Here is a 24901-nt window from a genome sequence, read left to right on the forward strand (position 1 = left end):
AGTGAGGGTTCAGGAAGTCTGTGGTAGGGCAGGCTGTGGTGGGTGCGTGTGTCAGGGTTTTTTTTCTGACCTCATCAGATTAGTCAGTGAGAAGTCCTGGTGTCCTCTTGCCCTACATCCTCTAGACACCATTATAGTAACATCCATGTCTCAGAGCAAGTATTCTCCATGTAGTAAGTCATTGCAGCAGTGTCTGAGCGGTTTGGACACACACTGTCAAACACACTGTATCACTTAAGAGAGCTTGTTATCCCAAGGGGCTTGTTGTGACAGAACATCACAACAAGCTGCTCTCTGGGAACGAGGATGCCTTTTACCCACCGTGACCCCTTGGTGCTCCGGGGATTAAGATGTCTGGATTAACACGGCCAGCAGCCTTCGCAGACGGACTGAATGACTCTCGTTCTTATGATTGATTTCCCAGCAGCCGTCACAAGAAAGGCAACCATGTCCCCCCCAGAGTTCAGCACGCCATTGCCGCCATCACAATCTCTGTTTCTCTATTCAGAGTTGAACTTGTCCCCTTTTTCACGTTGCCACGGTGTTTCCACGGTTGTCCCTTCGGCGTATCCGTAAGACCCCGGTGTGTGTGTGTGTGATCTTCTGTCTGGTTGTCTCCTCAGCCTGTTGTGTCAGTGCGGTGTGACTTCTGACCTGTACCCTTTTGACCTGTCCCCAGCTCGTTGTATCAGCAAGGCCTGGGTGTGTGACGGGGACAGTGACTGTGAGGACAACTCGGACGAGGACAACTGCGAGGCTTTGTTGTGTAAGCTGTCCCACCACGTCTGTGTCACCAACGACTCGATCTGTCTGCCCGTCGAGAAGCTGTGTGACGGCACTGACGACTGTCCCGATGGCTCTGACGAGAAACTCTGTGGTAAGAGCACCGCGCGCGCACTTTCAAACACACACACACACACACACACACTCGCTAACTCTCCCTACCCATAGCTACACCACCTTGGTCAAGGTAGGAATTGCCTCAAACCACACATCTCTATGATTTCTCCTCTCCTCTCTACTCGCCACCCTCCACAGACCTGTGCTCCATAGACAACGGCGGCTGCAGCCACAACTGCTCCATCATCCCTGGGGAGGGCTTCATGTGTTCCTGCCCCCTGGGCATGGAGCTGGGCGCCGACAACAAGACCTGCCACATCATGAACCTCTGCGCCAAGCACCTCAAGTGCAGCCAGAAGTGTGAGCAAGAGAAGAGCAGCGTCAAGTGTTCCTGCTACGAGGGCTGGGAGCTGGAGACCGATATGGAGAGCTGCAAGAGCACTGGTGAGCAGAGGAGAGGGTTGAACTGGTGGTCAGAGAGAGGGGAGAAGGTAGTAGAGAGGTAGAAAATGGATATATAATCTTGTTGGACATCCGATGAGAACCGTGGTTGTTTGTGTGAGTTATGGCGTTTTGTAAATATTGAACTTTGGGTATATCTACCATAAGAACGGAGACCACGATTTAAGACTGTGTGACCTAACAAGGACAATCTCCAGGGCCCCTAAATGATCCCTTCCATATCCCATATTTCTCTACCCCCCCCCCCCCCCCCCAGACCCTTTCAAGCCGTTCATCATCTTCTCCAACCGCCATGAGATCCGTCGTATTGACCTCCACAAGGGAGAGTTCAGCGTGCTGGTGCCTAACCTGAGGAACACCATCGCTCTGGACTTCCACCTCAGCCAGAACACCCTCTACTGGACCGACGTGGTGGAGGACAAGATCTACCGCGGGAAACTGTCCGAGAACGGAGGTGAGGGGGAGCGTGTCCATTTATTCAACTTATTACACTCATTTGGCTCTTTTTTTCGCCGGCTGGTGTTAGCAATTGCTTCGTGTAGAAACTGCCGCACAGGTATTTTCCAGCCCTAAACGCCAGGTTTGGCAATTTACCAGTTAGTTACGACATTCATTTTGATAGTGGAAACTCGGCTTACCCAGCCGTGACGACGCACAATGCCCATATGAACATGGAACAAGAGTAGCCTATTGTGTGTTTTGTACTTGTATACTTCCTATTTCGAAACATAAAAAAAACGGATGTTTTTTTTCCCACGTTTCATTTTATTGTATTAAAAACCAAGCATAGCTTCCCCTCCTCAATTAAGGCCCTTCTCTTGTCTGCCCAATGCATTCGTTTAAGTAGTCTAGACTGTCAATTAAAGGGATTGGCTCCTGAGACCGCTTGGCAATAACTCTAAATCACCAAAGCTTCATTAAAATATCACGTTTTGCGAGGAGTAAAACAGTGAGCCGACATTCCCTTTTTTTAACTACAGTATGCATTGTAGGCAGGCCCACATTTATTTTAGCCGTGCAGGTCCTGTTTTGGAAGTGCCTGAAGACCCCCTTCCGTGATGTAGGCTACGTGTCCATGGCCCGTCATGAAACGAGAGACGAGAACCTCGTGAATACCGGTGAACCTCGTATTCAGAGGTTATCCGTCAGCTGTAGGAATTGCTTGTTTTCTATTTCATAGGTTCAAAACCCAAGCCCTCCCTTAAGGCTACTGTATCCTAGTTTTGTGGCAACAACGTCCGTAGAGCGCTTGAAATTCTGTGGACGTGTGAATGCGATCTGATCTGTGAAAAAGTTTCCCGATTTATGTTCAGAAAACATAGGCCTATTGGGGAGCAGTATCACGATGAGCGGACGTTCTCCCTTTCTCTTTACGTTGGCTCTTTGTCCAGCTCCTGAGGAAAATGTGGATGTGCGTATAACCCTCCATAATCTGCGTTCATTGAATACTATGTACCCACAGGGAGAAATGATAGGTGTGACACAGCCTATTTTAAAACAAGAATTTGATTAGAAATATTTGTTCTCTTTTTAAGGCCTCATCAATAATGTCTTTAATCTTGCTTATTGACAGTGTTTGGCATGTCCGTGCTCAGCCATATTTACATTAGGCCTAGCTTCTATGTCCGTGTGAATGCTATTGAAGCCGTGTAATTACTGAAACCCATTTGCAGTCCACGTTGTTCCAACCTATTTAATAAATATGGGATAGTCGACATGTTTGTTTCTGCAAGCTGTTTAACAAAGTATAACGGACTAACATTGGACTTGGAGTTGATTCCCAGACAATACATAAAATGGTGTAAATGCACAACCTTGACGCAACCACATATTTTGCCGTGGAGCACATTCTAAAGGGCCAAGCCTCGACACACCCAGGACGTGTTTACTCGTCAAAACCCAGCCCTTCCACGCCAATGCCTGCAAGTGCGCCGATTTAATTGTAATAGTGAAAACATTTAGAACTTAAAGCACTACCGCCTGAGCTTAGGTTTACGGCTGGGTTTGTTCAAATAGAGCCCATGACGTGACAGTCAATACAAACTGAAATCCAAATATCAATGGATCAGGGGACAACAACAACAAAAAAAGAATGGGATCTTAAAGATATGCTGTGACGATGACTGCTGTCACACAGAGACCAGGGTGGTGGCAGGAGATCTTTCTGGAAAACCCATCACTAATGTGTCGGAAGGTCTGCTTGGTCTTGCGTCAGCCAACATAGAAAGGGCTTCGAATTAGAAAGCGTCTGGAAATTGAGTAGAAAGGACCGCGTTGTTTCCTCTTTAGTCTGAGGACAAACAGAAATGAGTTACAAAGTTTGCACTTTCTCTGAATGTACTTCCCTCGTACAACAGTGTTGTCTCAGGGTAGAGCCTCGCCTGTCAAATCTAGTCTAGATGTATATTAATGTCCCCAGCATAAATCCCCCAGACAGGTCACAGCTGGCCCGTGTTCTCCCCCCAATGCCCCAACCTCAGACCCCTACCACCCCACCCCCAACCCCAGGTCTGTTGGCCAATCAAGGGTGTGTTCCCAGAATCCCACAGAAGAAATCCAGAGACACACACACACACACACACAGAGAGAGAGAGAGAGAACGACGGAAGGCTTTGTCTCTTCAAATTTGTCTCACCACTCCTTTGCGTGACTGCAGCCACCCTGGGGCAGAGCAACAGACACACATACTGTGGTGTAGCGTAGGAACCAGCGTATTCCATTAGTCCCTGTTCCCAGGCCCCCACCCACGCCTCTAACCCTCTTAAAAACAACCCTCCCTCCACCATAAATCAGCTTCTGCTGATTTAAGATCTTTCCGTGTTTAGTTGTAGGGCCGGTACAAAAGCAGGATCGCCATAGTATCGTGGCAAAGGGAACAAATGAACGGATTTAACTTCTTTAGGAAAACGGGCCTAATGTTGGAAACAAACATCATGTTGTCATCCGGAGTCACGTTTGTTTTCCAAGCCATAGCGCACAATATTTTCCCAAACAGCAGGTTTTGTTTTTAAAGGACCAAAGAGTTTGCGATGCTTTGTGTTTTCATTTTTGCCATGGACAAAAAACATTGCGACGCTGGTTTCGCCACAGGGTCAAACATGCCAACAACAACAACAACAAAAGGTTTCCTCCCTACACACACAGACACACACATACACAGCCTCCCCACCCTCCCCAGGCAAAGCCAACTGTGGTTCCAGCAGTATAACAACAACCAAGCTGTGAAGAGGCCCTCTCCCTCTCATGCTGTAATCTAATGACTGTTGGAAGGCCATGTGAAGGACTCCACAGAATCATCAGCTGTCCACCATTACTGCATTGCTTTCATCGGGGTGCCAGGTTTTTCCGGGAACTGTGTGTGTGTCTGTGCGCGCGCGTGCGTGCGTAGGTGGTTTTTTTTTTCTCTCAAAAGTTTCCCAGAAGTCACCACCTTCGTTCTGCCATTGTTAGCAAATTGTTGCTGGAAATCCCACAGTGGTAAGCAGTGCGTGCCATGCCACTGACCTGATTCAGGTTCCACAGAGAAGGAATCCCAAACAGTCCGCTCAGTTTGTCAGCGGTTTGTTACAGCGAAGCGGGTGCCGCTGCTGGATAGAGTTAGTCTGTAACTGCTGTCCTTTGCCATGAACTAGACAGACATGTTGCATTACGCCAGCAAATATTGCCCCGTTTTGCAAAAAAAGTGGCCTGGTCCACTGTGTCCCATTTCTGTCACGTCCATTATAAGAGAGGAGTTTGACCTATCGGATCAGGTTATTTCCTTCCATTTCCGTCTTACTAGTTTTTTGTCTGTGTGTTGAGGTCAGTGATGGGAGTGTCAAACAAATCTAGAATTTCCCAAATGCAAGGCCTTAACCCAGCCATCTCCCTCCGACCCCTGTCCTCCTCACAGCTCTGACCACCTTCGAGGTGGTGATCCAGTATGGCCTGGCCACTCCAGAGGGTCTGGCTGTGGACTGGATAGCAGGGAACATCTACTGGGTGGAGAGCAACCTGGACCAGATCGAGGTGGCCAAGCTGGACGGAACCATGAGGACCACTCTGCTGGCTGGAGAGGTGGAGCACCCCCGGGCCATCGCCCTGGACCCCCGAGACGGGTGAGAATGAAACTATTGAACCACCACGGTGACCGATACCATACCACAGATACTATAGAACTGGAAATAGTAGGTCATATACAAGCAATGGTACTCTGATATAACTTCTGTATATAACTGTAAAAAAAAAATATATATATATATAGATAATCCCCCTTCACATATTCAGACACTGTGTGAATGACTACCGCTGAATATTCATGAATTTGTCTCTCTCTCCCTTTTTTGTTCTCGTTGTCTTCCTCTGTTGTCAGTATTCTGTTCTGGACGGACTGGGATGCCAGTCTGCCCAGGATCGAGGCAGCATCTATGAGCGGTGAGGCCAGGAGGACCATCCACAGAGAGACTGGCAGCGGTGGCTGGCCCAACGGACTGACTGTGGACTACATGGAGAGACGCATTGTATGGATCGACGCCAGGTACTGTTGCTCTCCTTACCGCGCGCACGCACACACACACACACACACTCACCCAGACGCACACACACACACACACTCACCCAGACGCGCACACACACACACACACACACACACACACACACACACACACACACACACACACTCACCCAGACGCACTCTCCCCAGGTCTGATGCCATCTACTCTGCTCTGTATGACGGCTCTGGTCTGATCGAGGTGCTGAGGGGTCATGAGTACCTGTCCCACCCCTTTGCGGTCACCATGTACGGAGGAGAAGTGTACTGGACAGACTGGAGGACCAACACCCTGGCCAAGGCCAACAAGTGGACCGGCAACAACGTAACCGTGGTCCAACGCACCAACACACAACCCTTCGACCTGCAGGTGTACCATCCCTCTAGACAGCCCCAAGGTAGGTGGCACGCACACAAATCATCAACGCGGACACAAACAAGTCACCCCACACTTTCCAGCTGTCTCTCACTGCTAACTGGACAGTGACACACCAAAGGGCAGGACTGCAGAGAGGTTACACTCCAGACCTCCTGAACCCAAACACGCCAATCCTCTGGGACGCCTAACCGTCACTACTGTGTGCTGCGTTGCCTCCATGTTCTACGAGACGTAGTGTAGTTTCTAACACCTTGTAGATACACACACACACACACACACACACACTGTGGATCATAAAGGCCCCCACTGCAGTATTTGGCCTTTCAGACTGGACTTACAGGCTCTTACTCTGAGATGCTTTCTGGATACGGGCCCTGATCTGAGGCTAAGGGAAACAGAGCTGAGGTCTCACTGGCCAGTTGATTGACAGCATCCCCCAGTCCCTCTGACACCGATGGGGAAACAAACCATGCCTGACGATGACTGACTTGATGCCTATCTGTGTCTCGCTCTGTCCTCTGCTCCCTCTAATACTCGATCCCTATCTGCCGACCGCTCCCTTCACTCAGTCTCCAGCGCGATGCTCTGTGATGGAAGTGTTTTACTAATTGAATCAAATAATAGCTTTATTTTTATATTTTACATTTGCCTTGGTCGAAATTGAATAAGAATCGAGTCGATGGAACATGGTCGCAGTGGACCCAGATCTCTTTCATTTAAACATTTCTTGGTCCTCTCCCTCAGCTCCTAACCCTTGTGCCACCTCTGATGAGCAGAGCCCCTGTTCTCACCTGTGTTTGATCAACTTCAACCAGACGTTCTCCTGTGCCTGTCCTCACCTCATGAAGCTGCAGGCTGACAAACGCACCTGCAAAGGTAGGAACACACACACACACACACACACTCTCTCAGAGGGCTGAATGGTGACCAATGGGTCGACATTTGCTGTAATTTAGAAACACCCAATCGGACGACTGTCTTACTAATGGTTTTTAGTTCAGCCGCTCTTGGATATGCTCAAATACTGCCTTTTTGTAGTTTCTGGATCGTAACCCTTCCCCTGTACCCCCCTTGTCTCTTCCATTCTCTCTCCAGAGTCTCGCCAGTTCCTGCTCTATGCCCGCCAGATAGAGATCAGGGGAGTGGACATAGACAACCCCTACTATAACTACATCATCTCCTTCACCGTGCCAGACATAGACAACGTGACCGTGGTGGACTATGATGCCGTGGAGCACCGGATCTACTGGTCAGACGTTCGAACCCAGACCATCAAGAGAGCCTTCATCAACGGCACCGGAGTGGAGACCGTGGTGTCTGCTGGTAGGATGACCGCTCTTTCAAATACTCTAATGCTAATTAGTTTATTGAATCTATAGGTAACTGCCAAAATAAAGGAAACACCAACAGTGTCTTAATAGGGCTTTGGGGCACCACGAGCCAGAACAGCTTCGATGCGCTTTGGCGTTGATTCTACAAGTGTCTGGAACTTTATTGGAGGGATGCGACACCATTCTTACACAATAAATTCCATCACTTGGTGTTTTGTTGATGGGGGTGGAAAACGCTGTCTCAGGCACCGCTCCAGAATCTCACATAAGTGTTCAATTGGGTTGAGATCTGGTTGACTGAGACCACACACACACACACACACACTGAGAACTCTTCTTCTAGCCATGGTAGCCAAAATAATGGGCGGCTGGGCATATTTATCCACGACCCTAAGCATGATGGGATGTTAACTGCTTAAAAAACTCAGGAACCACACCTGTGTGGAAGCACCTGCTTTCCATATACTTTTTATCTATCGTTTACTCGTGTTTCCTTCATGTTGGCAGTTAGTTACCTGTCGTTAGTGGTTTAGTTAAATTTGCCTGTATGTGTGCTTGTTTTTCAGACCTGCCCAACGCCCATGGTCTGGCAGTAGACTGGGTGTCTAGGAACCTGTTCTGGACCAGCTATGATGCCAATAAGAAGCAGATCAACGTGGCCAGACTGGACGGATCCTTTAAGAACGCTATTATCCAGGGCCTTGACAAACCCCACTGTCTGGTCCTGCACCCTATACTGGGGTGAGTACACACACACACACACACACACTGGAGTAGGAATGGAGTTTTCGAATAACACGACGACAGCAAAAGAACGTTGACGTTTTCACGGTGATTTCAGTGACCGTCAAACCAAGCTTAACGTGTAACAACGGGGTCGTGTGTTTGTCCTTCTGCAGAAAGATGTACTGGACTGATGGGGACAACATCAGTATGGCCAACATGGATGGCAGTAACCGTACCATGCTCTTCACCAATCAAAAGGGCCCTGTGGGTGAGTGGGTGAACACCAACACTCTAGTGTACAACAATGCTGAGCAAGTGGGAAAAAGTGAGAGTCAATGTGCGTGAGAGTGCGTGCTTGAGTGTGTGAGTATTGTTTGTCCGTACCATGTCATGCTTTTTCCCCGCCCTGTTCAGAGAAATGAGTCATTGAAGTCGCTTGCATTGTTTACCGTAAGTTCATGTGGCAGTACCGTGTTTGACCACTAGATGCCGCTGTTCCTGCTATATATACCACCTCACTACTTTATCCATTATGCTGGTCTCCTGTGCTTATTAAATAGATCACCACATTTCCTTCACAATTTTGTGTCGACAACCAATAGATTTAGCTCATCATGAAAATAAATTGGGTGGCCACCCTCACAATTCAAGTCCTCCGTGAAAACAATTCAGTTTGTCAGTTTCTCTTGCGCTTAATCTGTGTCCCAAGAAACGACCCCGTTGTGTACGGTTCCCTTCAGGATAGGTCTGGATTAGTTACTGTTAGGCCTTTCCTGGTGAACAAGCAAACCATTAGGCTGCATCCGTTTGAATGGTTTCAGTGTTATGTTCTTCAATGGTAAAAAGCACCTGTTTCCAACTACAGACAATATTTTGGAGCAGTCAGAGAATGTGGGTGTAGTTATATGTCCCCTTTCTGTCCCTGCCAGGCTTTTCTATAGACTTACGGCACAGAGGGAGTGTTATCTGTCCTGTTTGTCCCCTTCAGACCTGTCTGAAGACTATGACGTAGGCTGTGTGAGTGAACGAGAGAGGTCTGACTGGGGATCGTGTTGTGCTAACTATATCCTACAGGCCTGTCTATAGACTACGACCGTGAGCAGCTGTACTGGGTCAGCTCAGGGAACGGCACCATCAGCCGCTGTCAGATGGACGGCTCGGGCCTGGAGGTCCTGGACGGGGTCAAACCAGGCAGGCTGACCAAGGCGTCCGCTCTGGCCATCATGGGTAAGGCGGAAACGAAGCTACACTGAAATTAGTTCTTTATAATCCGCGTTGCCCTGTGGGTTAGCTACTGCTACTGTGTTAGTGTTATCTGTGAAACCGTTGGTTTTGTTGTCTATTGTGTCTGTCGAGTCTGGAATTAAATGCCGTTTGAATCCGAAAAAGCTTTATTGCCCATTAATATGATTTGCCTAACTTTAAGCAATCACCTTTCTAGTCTCAACTTAACCAATCACATTTGTTTCTGCCCTCAGGGGGAAAAATATGGAATCAGGGAAAACTCTGCAACATCGTGTGAAACACCCATTTTAAACAATTGTGTTGCCTGTGGTACTGAATGTCTATGCTGTGTGTGTAGGTGACAAGCTGTGGTACTGTTGTGTGCCTGTGGTACTGAATGTCTATGCTGTGTGTGTAGGTGACAAGCTGTGGTGGGCCGACCAGGGGACAGACCAGATGGGGACGTGTGATAAGAGTGACGGGGGGAACTGGAAGGTGCTGCGAAACAACACCTCTCCTATGATGCACATGAGAATATACAACGAGAGCCTGCAGACAGGTGCAGGTAGGACGTCGCACTAGTTGTCACACCTACCCTGTCCCGCTTTCCGACTTACCTGGGTGAAGCTCCGACGAGTTAACGAACGAGAAACAAGTGAGTTTTCATTATTGTTTGGCTGTATTTTTGTTCCCCCTCTGTTGTCCCAGGCATCAACCTGTGCAGTAATAACAATGGAGACTGTTCCCAGCTGTGCCTGCCCACCTCCTCTAGCACCAGAGCCTGTATGTGTACTGCAGGCTACAGCCTTAAGAGTGGACAGCAGTCCTGCGAGGGTAAGAGACCGCACACACACACACACACACATTTTGAAACACTTTATTCAAATCCACAAATCGCGGTACGTCGCAAAGGGATTCAAAGGGTCACAGGCACTTGGACAGTCGTGGATATAGAAGCAACTCATCCTCTAATATGGCCTTGCCGTGTAGAATATACAGAGAAATCCTACTGTAACAGCAGCGTTTAACTTTCTGTCCTCCCTCTCCAGGTATGGGCTCCTTCCTGCTCTACTCGGTACATGAGGGAATTCGAGGAATCCCCCTGGACCCGTCTGACAAATCTGATGCTCTGGTGCCCGTGTCTGGCACCTCGCTGGCTGTGGGCATCGACTTCCACGCCGGTGAGTGTACTGCTTGTGGGCCAACCAAAATCTCGAAACAGGAGTTTTGGTTTGAGGATCAAGTCACCTGAGTGTTAATGTGTCGTCACGCCAACCGTACTGCAAAGATGTTTCCCCGCTGTACCTGCCTACGGTCTTCCAAGTAACAAATATTATCCAGAGCAATTAGGGTTGCAGCAGATTCCCCCCCACCCACCACCGAGTCGCTCCGGGATTCGAACCGGCGACCTTTTGGTTACGGTCTCAATGCTCTTAACTGCTAGGCTATCTATTTTAGTAGGACTTTATTTTGCTAACGGTAATGATTATTGTATCCGGTTACGAACGGTCATCACTTCTGTCTCGTAGAAAATGACACGATCTACTGGGTGGACATGGGACTGAGCACCATCAGCCGAGCTAAGCGAGACCAGACGTGGCGGGAAGACGTGGTGACCAACGGCATCGGCAGGGTGGAGGGCATCACTGTGGACTGGATCGCAGGTCAGAGAACAACCAGAACCGCAACCACATACACACGCAGGGACTCGCATACGCACACACACACTGACTCCTCCCATCCGCCCCCTGTCAGGTAACATCTACTGGACAGACCAGGGCTTTGACGTCATCGAGGTGGCCAGACTCAATGGATCCTTCTGCTATGTGGTCATCTCCCAGGGCTTGGACAAGCCCCGCGCCATCACTGTGCACCCAGAGAAAGGGTATGTAGTTGGGGCTGGGACTAGGGATTGGGTGTCTGTGTGTACCGTAGTGCTCTGTGTGTCTTAACATGGTTACTTATAGGTTGTTATTAGTCCAGCAACCAGTTATGTTTGCATTTTGATTAATAATTACAGGCAGTAGCTTGTCATATGATGGGGAAACTGTACATTTTTGCCTTCAAACTCATATGAGTGTGTGTGTGTGTCTGCGTGTGTGTGTGTGTGTCTGCGTGTGTGTCTGCGTGTGTCTGCAGGTATCTGTTCTGGACAGAGTGGGGCCAGGTCCCCCGTATAGAGAGGGCCCGTCTGGATGGCTCTCAGAGATTAGTCCTGGTCAACTCCAGCATCATGTGGCCCAACGGAATCTCCATCGACTACAGGGTACAGTCCACACACACATACACGCGCGCGCATCCATCTTTCAGATTCACGCACACCCAGCGTTTTTTCCTTTTTAGAAACGGGTTTGAGTAAACGGGTTTGAGTCTGATTGTGTGTGTAGGAGGGGCTGCTGTACTGGTGTGACGCGCGGACCGACCGGATCGAGCGCATCAACCTGGAGACGGGAGAGAACCGAGAGGTGGTGCTGGTCAACAACAACATGGACATGTTCGCTGTGTCCGTCTTCCAGGGCTACATCTACTGGAGCGACAGGTGAGCTGCCTGCTGCCCCCGTCACCTCCTCGGGCTCGGTTTAACCCTTCAATATGCTACCCTGCTACGGTATGCCTGATTTACTCGACGAATGAGCATTGGCTCCTTTTTAAGGAGCGTAGGCCATAGACGAACAGTTTCCCCACATTCTTATGCCGTCCTGCCGTTTACCAGACTTCGATTCCCATGGCGTGAGTGTCGTTTAATAGAATTTGTGTTTGTTTTTACCTCCGAGCCTGTTTGAGCGTGACTGACTAGTGTTTTGTTTTGCCGTGTCGGACCAGGACTCACGCCAACGGTTCCATCAAGAGAGGCAACAAAGACAACGCGACGGAATATGTGTATCTGAGGACCGGCATCGGTGTACAACTAAAGGACATCAAGGTCTTCAACAGGGACCGGCAACAAGGTAAGGACTTTTAAACCCCTAAGAGAAACCCACAGAGAACATGTGTGGCAGGGTTGGGATCCGTTTCATTTTAAATCGGTCAACGCGGGAGTTTAATTGACACTTCAAATGAAAAGTTATCTTAACAAGGATTTTTAATTCCCTTCCTGGATTGTCTGAAGTGGAATTCCCTCTAACCCTGGTGTGCTTGTTTTAAGTTGTGTGAGACTGATGTGACTATGCGACTGACGTGCGTGTGCTCTCCCTCAGGCACCAACGTCTGTAAAGACAACAACGGCGGCTGCGAACAGCTCTGCCTGTACCGCGGCAACGGGGAGCGAACGTGCGCCTGCGCACACGGCATGCTGGCCGAGGACGGCCGCGGCTGCCGCGACTACGACAGCTACCTGCTCTACTCGGAGCGGACCATTCTGAAGAGCATCCACCTGTCAGACGAGACCAACCTGAACGCCCCCATCAAGCCCTTCGAGGACCCGGAGCACATGAAGAACGTCATCGCTCTGACCTTTGACTCCCGCGGGGGAGGGGGGAGGGGAGCCAATCGGATCTTCTTCAGTGACATCCACTTTGGAAACATCCAGCAGATCAACGATGACGGATCAGACCTCAAGACGGTGGTGGAGAGTGAGTATTAACGTTGACGCTGTTTATGTCCCGCTGTCCGCAAGAGGCAAAACATTCTGGCGGATCCTCTCAACGGAGGATCGCGTGGAATTGGCCGTTTTAGCTGGGCGTTCACGCACTCGTACACGTGTGGGTATTTAATCCGCTTGTGCTATTAAAAAAACAGGAAGAAAGCAAATGGCCTCAGCTGAGGTAATTGTGTTTATTGAAATGAGGTTGTGAGGTTGACCGATCTTATTCAAATCAAACATGTTGCCCCACTGTCCATAGAGGGGTCCATAGTGGTCCTTAAATGAACCATAGAAAGTTCAGTGTCCATCATTAAAGCTCTACAGAATATCTGTTAAGTATCCACAGAATGTCCATAGACCTTTCATAGTAACCCTTAGAATCCGGGTAAGGGTAGGGTTGGCGTATCCAGCTCCACAGGGTTGAAGGGCCGCACCATGTCCCTACCCCTGAACACCCCCGGGCACCCTGCCGTACACCCCCTGCAACCCTCCCATCTCTCCCGGCCCAAGTCCATCAGATCCCTCCTGAACTTATTGGACATGAACACGTAGAGGACGGGGTTAACCACCGTGGCTGAAGACGCTAGTAGACGGATGAAGATTGCTATGGAGCGGTAGCTGGAGACACCAGAGATCTTGACCCCTGTGAGGGAGAGAGCGAGAGGGATAGAAGTTTAATCCAGTCTACAATATTACAACAATTGAAAAGACAATACAACAGATTATTGTGGTACCCAAGAGGGAGAACATGAGGCCGTAGGAGGGCAGCCAGCAGAGGGTGAAGACCAGCACCAGCAGCGCTGACGTGTGGGTCACCTGTGGGTCACAGAAGTAAACAGAACATTAGAATACATGGAGGTAAAACTAGAAACGACACTAGAATGGATCACGGATATCCCGGCAACATGACGACAGGACGGCGGCCACCTTGGTCAGGTTACCTGGCTTTGGTAGCGCTCCAGCTGGGGGGCACGTCCCGACACTCTCGTCTGGCGCAGGAAGCAGTAGATCTTGGCGTACATCATCACAATAACCCCCAATGGTATCGCGAAGGCAAACAGGAACAACGCCGTGCTGTACACCAGCTGACTGAGGCCGCCCAGGAAGGCGAAGCAGTGTAACGCGCTGGACACCGCCACCGTGCGGAAAGCAAACTGCGGAGCTGCCAGGGCTACGGCGGGAACCCAGAGGAGCGCCACGGTCAGTTTGAGGCGGCTGTGCATGCGAGAGCGGAAGGACCAGGCGGGGTGGACCACAGTCAGGTAGCGGGTCACGGCGAGCGCAGCCAGCGTGAAGACTGAGGCGGAAGAACAGGCCACACCCAGGAAGCTGACGACCTAATAATCAGCATAACACAATTGTAGAGCATATTTCTCTTACCCAAGGCACTATACAACATGATCCTAAAAATACTGTTGAAGCTCTAAGTAAGGAAGTACATAAAAATACTGTTGAAGCTCTAAGTAAAGGAAGAACATAAAAATACTGTTGAAGCTCTAAGTAAGGAAGTACATAAAAATACTGTTGAAGCTCTAAGTAAGGAAGTACATAAAAATACTGTTGAAGCTCTAAGTAAGGAAGTACATAAAAATACTGTTGAAGCTCTAAGTAAGGAAGTACATAAAAATACTGTTGAAGCTCTAAGTAAGGAAGTACATACAAATACTGTTGAAGCTCTAAGTAAGGAAGTACATAAAAATACTGTTGAAGCTCTAAGTAAGGAGGTACATAAAAATAAATAAAGTGTATCCCTAGTCAAAGAATGAAAAGATGGAGGGATGAAGGACCTTGCAGAGGAAGCTGCCGAAGGGCCAGGAGCCCAGGGCGATGGCCGCGGTGTGGAAGGGTAGGCAGAGCAACAGCAGCAGGTCAGCAGCACTCAGAGCCAGCAGCAGGGTGTCTGTCCCATGAGGAGGCTTTCCACCTACACACACGACCACGGTGGAACAAATTATGATCTTTTTTTTTTCACGCTTTCAATGTGTCGTCCTCTGGGGCTCTTTTTTTTTTTTTAAGACTTTCTAACTGTACAAAATTTGTACCCCAAAAATCTATCAATCACCTCGCCTCCTGCGGCCGGCCAGGATGGAGATGACTAGGCAGTGGCCCGCCAGGCCTGTCACCAGGATGAGGCCGTCCAGCATGGGCACCAACAACTTCGTCATCTCGGTCCCGTCTGTCCCATTGCCCTGGCCCCCACCACTACTACTGTTACACAAAGCTCCCACATCACTATTGTTCATCAGCAGCATTTCACCACAGCTCTTTGTTGCCAAGCACATTTGAATTCTATTCTATTCTGTCCTCCATAGACACACACACGGCGGCGCTGATATAACAGACTACTAATTATCACTAATTTTGATAGTCCTTATAACTACTGTCTGATAATTAGGTGACATAACAGTAACACTGTCTCTGACACTCGTCCCCAACGCCCCTCCTCCCAACGTACCCTCTCCTACTGTAAAACCTTATCACTCGTAACCACATTGGCACTTCCAACACGACGACTGACAGGTTCACTGACACGCTCCCGTTGACAGGCAGCAGCTAACTGAGCAGTTAAGGTCTTTCATGCTCAGGAGCGTGTGAACAATGCATCGGTGTCTGGGCGGTTCTTCCTTGTCTCGAATGCAGTTGAGATTCCTTTATGTTTCCACAGCTTAGACGATGTGACAATCTTTGTCCGGGCGCTTTCTATTGGACAAGAATGCCGCATCGATTTCTGTTGTTTAGTTTCTACGGTCTCTGGCCAGAACACCCAACAAGACTATAATCTCGTAGAATCAGGGGCGTAGTAGTGCACTCCAGACTTCCAAAACAAGTTTTAATGATCCAAGTTTGCACACAAATACTTCTTCTTAGAGACTATGACATTGAGAGGAGGGGTCCACTCCTGACCCTGGCTGCAACTGGCTGTGTTCCATATCAGCTCCCCCCAAAAAGTTGGTGATTTAAAGAAAAAAATGTCTATCCAGTCTCTTCCTTTAATGTTGCATTGATTTGTTGAAACCAAGCAACACTATGATACAAAGGAGTGGCTGTCGCTGCCTGCCGTCTCAGGTGCCATTTAAAAGCAGTCAATTCTACTTGAAGCTAAGTGCCTCGCTGCGGTGCCTGTGGTGTTGTCGTCCGCTATGAGGTTCATTCAGCTCTCCTGCCTGCCTGGCCACAGATTCAGATTCCTCGGGTAGCTAGAGGAGAGGCGGAACAACCAGGAACGCGAGAGAAGGAGCGAAGACACACAAAAAAAGAGGACACAATTAAAGACGAGGGAGAAAGAGAGGGCTTTGTTGTTCTTGAGAACGATACTCCCTGTTCGTCTGTCGGATAGGTAATGTTGTCAGTAACAGCCCGCTTCTCGTTTAACTACTGTTTGAACAGGGGCTGAGATAGGAGCGGGGAGGAGGAGGGGGAGTCACCGAGGTGTTTCTGATTATAAGTAACAGCAGAATGGTTCAGAACACACTAACCCTGGCAGGTACATCACATTTGTATAGCTCTACTGACTAACCAGTTGTTTGCTAGCGTCCTGGCCAACATCCTCCTTTATGTTTGCCCTTGTCACTAGGAATTTCAAGGATGGAGAATATCGACTGTGGCTTGGATGCCAACTTAGCAGAGTTCTGGTTGGTTAGCTTTAAACGCTGGCCTCTGCTGTGCAGGGATGTTTTGCCTGTTCTTGCTGTCGTCCCTCTCTGCTACAGTTTGACTGCTTGTCTTTAGGTGCACAAAGATTTCCAGCCCTCCTCCGTCCACCTTCAACACCTGGGAGAAAAAGAACTCGTTGTTGACTTTTGACCATGAGCAAACAGTTACATGGAGTGTCCAGGCTTTTATTATTGAGCAGTTGCTGTCGTAAAAAAATGTACCGTGGCGTGACGCCAGCAGATGCTGCGACCTTGAAAGAGTTTTACAGGGGATTGTGTTTGGGTGACCTCTCCTCTGTCGGGTGTCACACAGCTACTTGAGTCAGAAAAGGGTTTCGGTATCCTGAAATGGAAACTGTAGAGGGAGAAGGTGTGTGTGTGTGCGTGTGTTCTGTGTTCTGGTGTCTTTTTTAAATGTTCTTCCTGGATAACAAGTCACCATGCATAACAGGGTCTGTGGGGAGAGGAGCGGAGTGTGTGCAGGCAGTCAGCCATGAAATGACAGGATGATACCGAGCAGCAGGTCCTTCACTCGAAGCACTGTACCATTTGTCCTTTCTTCTCTCGCTTGCTTTTCTCCTTTCTTCTCTCTCTCTTCCCGTCATTTCTTTCCTCCTTTCTTTTCTCTGTTCTTTCTTCTCTTTTCTCGTCATTTTTTTCCTCCTTTCTTTTCTCCTTTCTTCTCTCTTTTCTCGCCGTCTTTCTCTCTCCCCTCTCTCTCTCTTTTTCCTCACAGCTTTTTTCCATTCGACAGCTGATTTGGATGGACGTGCCCATATAAGAACCTTTCCCGTTGCCATTTAACAACTACCTTCCTGGAAAGTTGACCATGCTTGCAACCTATTCCATCATTTAATGATAATTCATGATTTTAGAGTTGAATTCACCCCTTAAAGGACCTTTTGTAGAGAGGTTTGCTCCCTTTGCCAATACTACATACATTGAAATGTTTCCTTCGTTCTTTCTGCCGTAGTTGTGTGGACTTGCTTCCTTCTCAGCAGGCGGTGCTCTTTCATTGGCTCTCTTGGTCCGTTTGCTTGAGACCCACCAAGGTCCGTGACAGTAGTATTGACTGTGACTGTGACCACTACACTAAAGGACGACAGGGTGCTGAAAACGGAATCATGTCCTGTCCTGTTTCCTCCTGTACTGTCCCAGTCCCTCAATAGGGCCTATACCTCTACTGACTGTCTTTCCCCCTCTGTGTTCTACCCCCCCCCCCACCCCACCCCAGATGTAGGCTCAGTGGAGGGTTTGGCGTACCACCGTGGCTGGGACACCCTCTATTGGACCAGCTACACCACCTCCACCATCACCCGTCACACGGTCGACCAGAGCCGACCGCAGGCCTACGACCGCAACACCGTGGTCACCATGTCTGGAGACGACCACCCCAGGGCCTTTGTACTGGACGAGTGTCAAGAGTGAGTGGCAGCGATGTTCTATTGTGTGTATATAATATATATTTTTTTATGTAGAATTTGAAGGAGTGTGAATGACTTTTGAAAGCCACTGACAACAACTACTAGATTTGAATTGACGGATGAAATGTCAAACTGTAGCTGTTTGGTCAGTTTTATTAGTCTGTTACTGGAGCGGTTTATGCGTTGACTCCATTACTTTGTCTTTCTGCCGTTATGGTCTGTTTGTTTTATGTAACGGACCATTTTCCCAAGCTATTTCTAACTCGCCCTTTACTTCCTGTTGTCCTCGTCTTACTAGTCTGATGTTCTGGACCAACTGGAACGAGCAGTCCCCCAGTATCATGCGTGCCAGTCTGTCTGGTGCCAACGTGCTGGTGATCATCGGTAATGACATCCGCACCCCCAACGGCCTGGCCATAGACCACCGCGCTGAGAAACTCTACTTCTCCGACGCCACGCTGGACAAGATCGAGCGCTGCGAGTACGACGGCAGCAACCGCTACGTGAGTCACCTCCGTTACCTGTGTCAACTCTTGTTACCGTGGCGACTTCTTGGGACGGTGTTGACGCCAGCCGCCCGTGGACTCCCAAGGGTCTGCGGTTGTGTTCTCTTGTCTAACCGTTTAAAAAAAAATTGTTCTGAATCGTTATCGAAATAACATCTCTAATACTTTTGGTTGTTTGAAGACGAGCCGCTTTTCTTACCAACCATGTGACTCCTCCTCCTCTCCCCCCACACACACACACACAGGTGGTTGTGAAGAATGAGCCGGTGCATCCGTTCGGCCTGGCGGTGTATGGAGACTACATCTTCTGGACTGACTGGGTCCGCAGGGCCGTGCTCAGGGCCGACAAGTTTGTGGGCAGAGACATGAGGTTGCTGAGAAATGACATCCCCCAGCAGCCAATGGGAATCATCGCTGTGGCCAACGACACCAACAGCTGTGAGTGATGGAACTTGTGGTGAAGGGGGGGTCGTTTATGCTGACGAACTGCCAATGGAGTCCAACGTCGTCTTAGATGGCTTCAAATTGGCACGCTTAATGGTGTCCATGCCGATATTACACAGGGCTACTGTACAGTTTCAGTATTTAAAGGCTATTGCGAGTACATTTAATTGATTTTGATTCTACCAGGTGAGTTCTCTCCCTGTCTGATCAACAACGGGGGCTGTCAGGACCTGTGTCTGCTCACCTCGGACGCGAGGGTCAACTGTAGTTGCCGTGGAGACCGCAGACTCCTGGAGGACAACTCCTGTTCGGGTGAGAAGGGGTGGGGGCCCGGGGACATTGTCAGTCAATAGGTTCTCGTTAAGGGGGGTCACGGTCTAGGTTAGGATACGCATGGTGCTGACGGTCTCTGTCTCTCCCCTACTACTGTAGCTCTGAACACGTCGTGTGGCAGTGTGGACGACTTTGAGTGTGGCAACGGGGACTGCATCAACTACAGCCTGACCTGTGACGGCATGGCCCACTGCAAGGACAAGTCAGACGAGAAACAGTCGTACTGCGGTGAGTCTGTGTGCGTGTGTCTTTTTTTTTGGGGGGGGGGTCATACTGTATTGGTCATAGTAAGGCAGCTAGAGCTGGTCTTCCTCTCTGCAGCGAACCGGCTGTGTAAGAAAGGCTACAGGCGCTGTATCAACGGCCGCTGCATCGGCCACATGTTCTGGTGTGACGGGACTGACGACTGTGGAGATCACTCCGACGAGCTGCCCTGCAACAGTAAGTAGTGTGTGTGTGTGTGTGTGTGTGTGTGTGTGTTTGCGTCCGCGTGACTATACCCGTTCTAATGCGTGTGCGTTTTCCAGTGACCCTCTGCAAAGTCGGAGAGTTCCAGTGTCGAGATGGAAGCTGCATCTCCAACACCAGCCGGTGTGACCAGGTGGTCAACTGTGAGGACGCCAGTGACGAGATGAACTGCTGTAAGTCTACAGGCCGTCTCTGACGTGTCGGATATCTGTGAAGAAAGGTCATTTTTAGCTCAGTAATGGCGTACGGAGGCGTCTGCCGTGGCTAGTGCGTCCGTTTTGAACGCATCCCCCATCGGGGCACATACGACTATGATGAAAAGTATTGCCATTTCATCCCCCACCCCGTGTTGAACGTATGATGAAAACCTAACGGATGTTCATTGCCATTTCCTCCCCAGTGCCAACTGACTGCTCCCGCTACTTCCGTCTGGGGGTGAAGGGGGCGACCTTCAAGAGCTGTGAGAGGACCACGCTGTGCTACCTGCCTTCCTGGCAGTGCGACGGCAACAACGACTGTGGAGACTACTCGGATGAGAGAAACTGCCCAGGTAACAGACAGGCAGATCTTACCGTTCTCCTTTTAGGGCCTATTGGGCAGTATATCATTCAGCCAGGGCTTTAAACAGTCTTCTTTTTCTTTCAAACACTTTGAGCGTTTGCTTGAGCCTGCCCGGAGTGACAAAATGGGCGGGGGTGGCACTTTTGGGACTGCTCCATTGGTTACATTGTGCAGGAAAGGAAGCATAGCTATTTGAACCCCTGGTCTGACTCATTGCCAAACGCCTTTAGGATCGTCAAAGTGTTACAGTGTACTCTCCGTCTCTCTCCGCCAGACAAGAAGAAGCTGAAGTGCCCGGTGAACTTCTTTGCCTGCCCCAGTGGTCGCTGTATCCCTATGAGCTGGACCTGTGACAAGGAGAACGACTGTGAGAACGGCGCTGACGAGACCCACTGTGGTCAGTCTCCTTGACCAATATAGAGATACCTTCTGTGCTTCCCCGTAGTCCCTGAAGCTGATGTAATGCAACTTTGTATTGTACTGTTGTGCCACAAAGATCAAAACGGTGTGGTCTCCCTGCGTATTCAATAGATAAACACAACCAGCATGGGGTCAGAGTTTAATAATTCAGTCAACCTTTTAAAATATATATATTTTATTTTTTTAATTTGGTGATAAATCTATTCTTGCACAAAGTAACCCAAATGAAATTCGCTAACATTTTCCCTCTTTCTTTGCAGATAAGTTCTGTACGTCCACCGAGTTTGAGTGTGGGAACCATCGCTGTATCTCCAACCACTGGGTGTGTGACGGCGCCGACGACTGTGGCGACAATAGTGACGAGGACAGCAGATGCAGTGAGTGGCTCCTACGATTTATGGCCCCAGGCCACACCGAGTTCTCTACCATACCCTCTGCTGACATTGGCAGCAATTACCAACGCGATTCCCAAATTCTCCCATACATATTTACACAGGAGGAGCCTGATTCGTTGGTTGGTTGCTTGATCCGGTTCATTTTTTGTCGACCGCTACTCGAAAGTTATCTAACCTGTTCATGTCTCCGACGTTGCCATAGAAACCAAGACGTGCAGCCCCGAGGCGTTCCAGTGTCCCGGCACTCATGTGTGTGTCCCTCAGCGCTGGAAGTGTGACGGGGATAAGGACTGTCTGGACGGGGCGGACGAGAGCGTCAAGGCTGGCTGCTGTGAGTCGTAGTCTTTAGTTTGCGTCGCTGTTCAGGCACCTTGGTTTGAAAGTGAGAGGGCAACAGCATTTATTTCCCCCTCTGTTGTGAGTAGGAGGAGAGCCACAAATGTCCTAATAATATAGTATAGTACTCTGCCCCTATGGGTTGTACCCATCAAGGCTGGCTGCTGTGAGTTGGAGAACAATCTCTCAACAGCTCCTCCACTCACTCCATAATCATCACCACGCCTGAATTGGGCTTCGGTAGTAGAACTAAGTAGAAAGTAGAACGTTCCCCATTTAGCTGGCAACGGGTTGAAGACTGTTGTTAGAGACTGCTGCGGTTACGTGGCGTGGCGTTCATTTTTGCCACGCCCTCTGTTTGCTAACCCATTCTCACTTTCTCTCGCTCTCTTTTCTCTCCCTCTCCCTCTCAAGTGTACAACAACACCTGCGATGAGAATGAGTTCACGTGCCAGGACAGACAGTGTATCCCCAAGCACTTTGTGTGTGACCACGACGTCGACTGCTCTGACGGATCCGACGAGTCCCCACAGTGCGGTGAGTGTGTGGCGCTGCGTGAGCACAGAGTAGGAGAGAGACGGGCGATGGAGTGATGCTGGCGGTTGTGATGTGTGCGTCTTTTTGTCAGTTCCTTCTTCCCGCCGACCTGACAGTGCAAGATAACTGGCGGGTTTTCAATATACGGTTATCGTTTCCTTCGTCATTACCCCATAACTGAAAGGATAGGGACATTTGACAGTTATAGAGACGCAGACAAATGTCTCGGCGCTGACATATGCCTACCTCTCCACCCGTGTAGAGTATCCTACGTGTGGGCCGGAGGAGTTTCGCTGTAACAACGGCCGCTGCCTCAACCAGAAGAGCTGGGAGTGTGATGGAGATTTCGACTGTCAGGACCGCTCTGATGAAGCTCCCAAGAACCCCCGGTGCACAGACTCAGGTCTCACGGACACACTGTGTTCTTTGTCTGTACTGTGGAAATGTATAGGACAACACTGTGTTGGTGTGTCATTTTGTGGTTGCGTTGTTTAAGTAATTGCCTGTGGCTTCTGCTGAGAAGGCCATAGCGTCCCTTACGGTAGGTTTTGTTTTGGTAGTGAATTTTAAAAAAAGTTAGAGTTAACTATAAGAGTTTTTTTTAGCAACCAGGAAATGGCAGAGCGAGTTCTGCGTAGTGCATCTTTTCATGTTCTCTGTGGTCATTGCAGTAAAGCGATGTTGGCGCTGCTGGCCCTTCTGTCTGCATCACCTAAACGTCAGTCTTTTGCTCCGCCTACAGAGGGGAAGTGTAATGACTCTGCCTACATGTGTCGTAATGGGAAGTGTCTTAACGAGACGTTGCTGTGTGACCGCAACGACGACTGTGGCGACGGCTCTGACGAACTCAACTGCTTCATCAACGAGTGTCTCAACAGCAAGCAGAGTGGCTGCTCCCAGCTCTGTGAGGACCTCAAGATAGGCTTCAAGGTAAGGGGGGTCTGCTTTTGTGCACGTTGCCAATATTTCTACCTGTGTAACACAACCTGGAAATTCTGCGATATTATCAATTCCGTCCACCTCAGTCTCATCTCCCTCCTTATTGGTGAACCATGTGAGTCTGCTAGGTACAGCACCGACCTACTGTAGCTGCCAATGTGTTCCACTGTATTGACATGCTGTCTGTGTGTCCCCCTGGGCCCCTACAGTGCAGGTGTCACCCTGGCTTCCAGCTGAAGCGGGATGGGAAGACGTGTGTGGACATAGATGAGTGTACCACGTCCTACCCCTGTACCCAGCGCTGTATCAACACTCACGGATCCTTCCACTGTCTCTGTGTGGAGGGCTTCCAGCTCCGACCAGACAATCCTACCATCTGCAAGTCCACCTCTGGTAAGACCAACAGCGGGGACTACTTGGATTCGTCCAATAAGAAAGGCTCTTTCGTTGTCCGTCGTAAAAATGTCTTCCAAATGTATTCCGTTGCGGCGTTCAAGGAGCGCGACCCATCGCTTAGCGTTTGGGCGCGTGTGCCTCTCTTTATGACGAGTTCGACCATGTACAGAGAGCCCTTTTCTGGTCCCCCTAACTCTTATCCTCGTATCGGTCTGTCTCGCTACAGATGAGGAGCCCTTCCTGATCTTTGCCAACCGGTACTACCTGAGGAAACTGGACCTGAATGGCACCAACTACACTCTGATTAAACAGGTGAGACGGCACACACTGTGTTGGGATCAGTGTGCCATTTAACCAGGTGTCCGTTTATATGGCTATTTATGGTCAGCGATTAGTGATAATCTAAACCGAGGCTATATCCTATATCCTTGTAGGCTATATCCTGTGTGTCGTGGGTTTTTTTTGGGGGGGTTTGTTGCCGTGACTATAAACATCCAAGGTATGATCTTTTTGGAATGTTTGGATCCTTTGCAAATGAAATAGAATTTAGTGATTGTAAATGTGTGTAAAAATAGAATTTGTGGATCCTGATAGTCTGTTTTCTAATGTGTGTGTGTGTGTGTGTGTGTGTGTGTGTGTGTGCGCCAGGGCCTGAACAACGCGGTGGCTCTGGACTTCCACTATGCAGAGCAGATGCTCTACTGGACAGACGTGACCACTCAGGGCTCCATGATACGCCGCATGAACATCAACGGCAGCAACATCGAGGTCCGTATGGAAGTTGTCCGGGTCTGTCACTCTCATTGAGTCTGTGGACAGCTGGCTAGTCCTTGACTCTGATTGGTCAGTTAACCTGTCTGTGGCTCTCTGATTGGACAACCGACCTGTTAGTGGCTTTCAGATTGGATATGTCTCAAGTCTGTTGTTCTCATTGGACAGCAGGCTAGTTTATTTCTCTCTCATTGAACAGTTCGTCTTTTTGTGGCTCTGAATGGACAGTTGGCCCGTGTATGACTTCCTGGTTAGTTAGTTAGTTGGCCAGCATCTGACTCTCTGATTGGCTCTTGTCCAGGTGCTGCACCGGACCTCCCTCAGTAACCCAGACGGATTGGCTGTAGACTGGGTCGGAGGAAACCTGTACTGGTGTGATAAGGGGCGGGACACCATCGAGGTGTCCAAGCTAGGAGGAGCCTTCCGGTCGGTCCTGGTGAACACCGGCCTGAGGGAACCACGCGCTGTGGCTTTGGATGTACGCAACGGGTGAGAGGGACAGCCCAGAGTACGATACACACAGAACATGAGGCTGGACTGGATAGTCCTGTATGGTCTGAGACGGACGCGTTGTCACGTACTCAGCCTCTGTACGAATGAACCGTGAAATGCAATGGAACGCTAAGGACTTATAGGCTACAACTA

The 24901-nt window shown here is 49.4% G+C and overlaps 2 protein-coding genes across 2 annotated transcripts in view; one reads left to right on the forward strand and one right to left on the reverse strand.

Annotated features, from left to right (window-relative positions):
- Nucleotides 1-24901, forward strand: part of LOC115102554 (low-density lipoprotein receptor-related protein 1-like) — a 140837-nt gene that overhangs the window by 90486 nt on the left and 25450 nt on the right. The window contains exons 23-60 of the mRNA XM_065005503.1: nucleotides 680-877; nucleotides 1039-1284; nucleotides 1559-1756; nucleotides 5195-5399; nucleotides 5654-5818; nucleotides 5984-6228; nucleotides 6954-7085; nucleotides 7305-7532; nucleotides 8107-8281; nucleotides 8440-8534; nucleotides 9341-9493; nucleotides 9909-10055; nucleotides 10199-10324; nucleotides 10540-10671; nucleotides 11020-11154; nucleotides 11246-11375; nucleotides 11630-11756; nucleotides 11878-12029; nucleotides 12314-12438; nucleotides 12688-13062; nucleotides 17961-18150; nucleotides 18449-18653; nucleotides 18902-19094; nucleotides 19287-19412; nucleotides 19533-19661; nucleotides 19755-19874; nucleotides 19961-20074; nucleotides 20302-20451; nucleotides 20737-20859; nucleotides 21143-21259; nucleotides 21480-21608; nucleotides 22028-22150; nucleotides 22413-22553; nucleotides 22893-23080; nucleotides 23299-23482; nucleotides 23712-23797; nucleotides 24134-24253; nucleotides 24558-24745. Coding sequence (XP_064861575.1) covers nucleotides 680-877; nucleotides 1039-1284; nucleotides 1559-1756; nucleotides 5195-5399; nucleotides 5654-5818; nucleotides 5984-6228; nucleotides 6954-7085; nucleotides 7305-7532; nucleotides 8107-8281; nucleotides 8440-8534; nucleotides 9341-9493; nucleotides 9909-10055; nucleotides 10199-10324; nucleotides 10540-10671; nucleotides 11020-11154; nucleotides 11246-11375; nucleotides 11630-11756; nucleotides 11878-12029; nucleotides 12314-12438; nucleotides 12688-13062; nucleotides 17961-18150; nucleotides 18449-18653; nucleotides 18902-19094; nucleotides 19287-19412; nucleotides 19533-19661; nucleotides 19755-19874; nucleotides 19961-20074; nucleotides 20302-20451; nucleotides 20737-20859; nucleotides 21143-21259; nucleotides 21480-21608; nucleotides 22028-22150; nucleotides 22413-22553; nucleotides 22893-23080; nucleotides 23299-23482; nucleotides 23712-23797; nucleotides 24134-24253; nucleotides 24558-24745 — 6115 coding nt within the window. The remainder of the gene's footprint in view (nucleotides 1-679; nucleotides 878-1038; nucleotides 1285-1558; nucleotides 1757-5194; nucleotides 5400-5653; nucleotides 5819-5983; nucleotides 6229-6953; nucleotides 7086-7304; nucleotides 7533-8106; nucleotides 8282-8439; nucleotides 8535-9340; nucleotides 9494-9908; nucleotides 10056-10198; nucleotides 10325-10539; nucleotides 10672-11019; nucleotides 11155-11245; nucleotides 11376-11629; nucleotides 11757-11877; nucleotides 12030-12313; nucleotides 12439-12687; nucleotides 13063-17960; nucleotides 18151-18448; nucleotides 18654-18901; nucleotides 19095-19286; nucleotides 19413-19532; nucleotides 19662-19754; nucleotides 19875-19960; nucleotides 20075-20301; nucleotides 20452-20736; nucleotides 20860-21142; nucleotides 21260-21479; nucleotides 21609-22027; nucleotides 22151-22412; nucleotides 22554-22892; nucleotides 23081-23298; nucleotides 23483-23711; nucleotides 23798-24133; nucleotides 24254-24557; nucleotides 24746-24901) is intronic.
- Nucleotides 13245-16495, reverse strand: LOC115102557 (delta-type opioid receptor-like). Its single transcript, XM_029622647.1, has 5 exons — nucleotides 15136-16495; nucleotides 14861-14997; nucleotides 14015-14410; nucleotides 13808-13889; nucleotides 13245-13716 (listed from the first exon to the last, which is right to left on the reverse strand). The coding sequence occupies exons 1-5, from the start codon at nucleotides 15353-15355 to the stop codon at nucleotides 13448-13450; spliced, it is 1104 nt and encodes a 367-aa protein (XP_029478507.1). The 5' UTR covers nucleotides 15356-16495; the 3' UTR covers nucleotides 13245-13447.

This window comes from Oncorhynchus nerka, linkage group LG20 (assembly GCF_034236695.1).
Source record: "Oncorhynchus nerka isolate Pitt River linkage group LG20, Oner_Uvic_2.0, whole genome shotgun sequence".
NCBI lineage: Eukaryota > Metazoa > Chordata > Actinopteri > Salmoniformes > Salmonidae > Oncorhynchus > Oncorhynchus nerka.

Coding starts and splice junctions, on each gene's coding strand:
- LOC115102557 (XM_029622647.1), bottom strand. CDS start 15,355: ATGTGCTTGGCAACAAAGAGCTGTGGTGAAATGCTGCTGATGAACAAT. Junction 14,998..15,135: donor GGCCGGCCGCAGGAGGCGAG/GTGATTGATAGA, acceptor TCGTGTGTGTAG/GTGGAAAGCCTCCTCATGGG. Junction 13,890..14,014: donor TGGAGCGCTACCAAAGCCAG/GTAACCTGACCA, acceptor TGTGACCCACAG/GTGACCCACACGTCAGCGCT.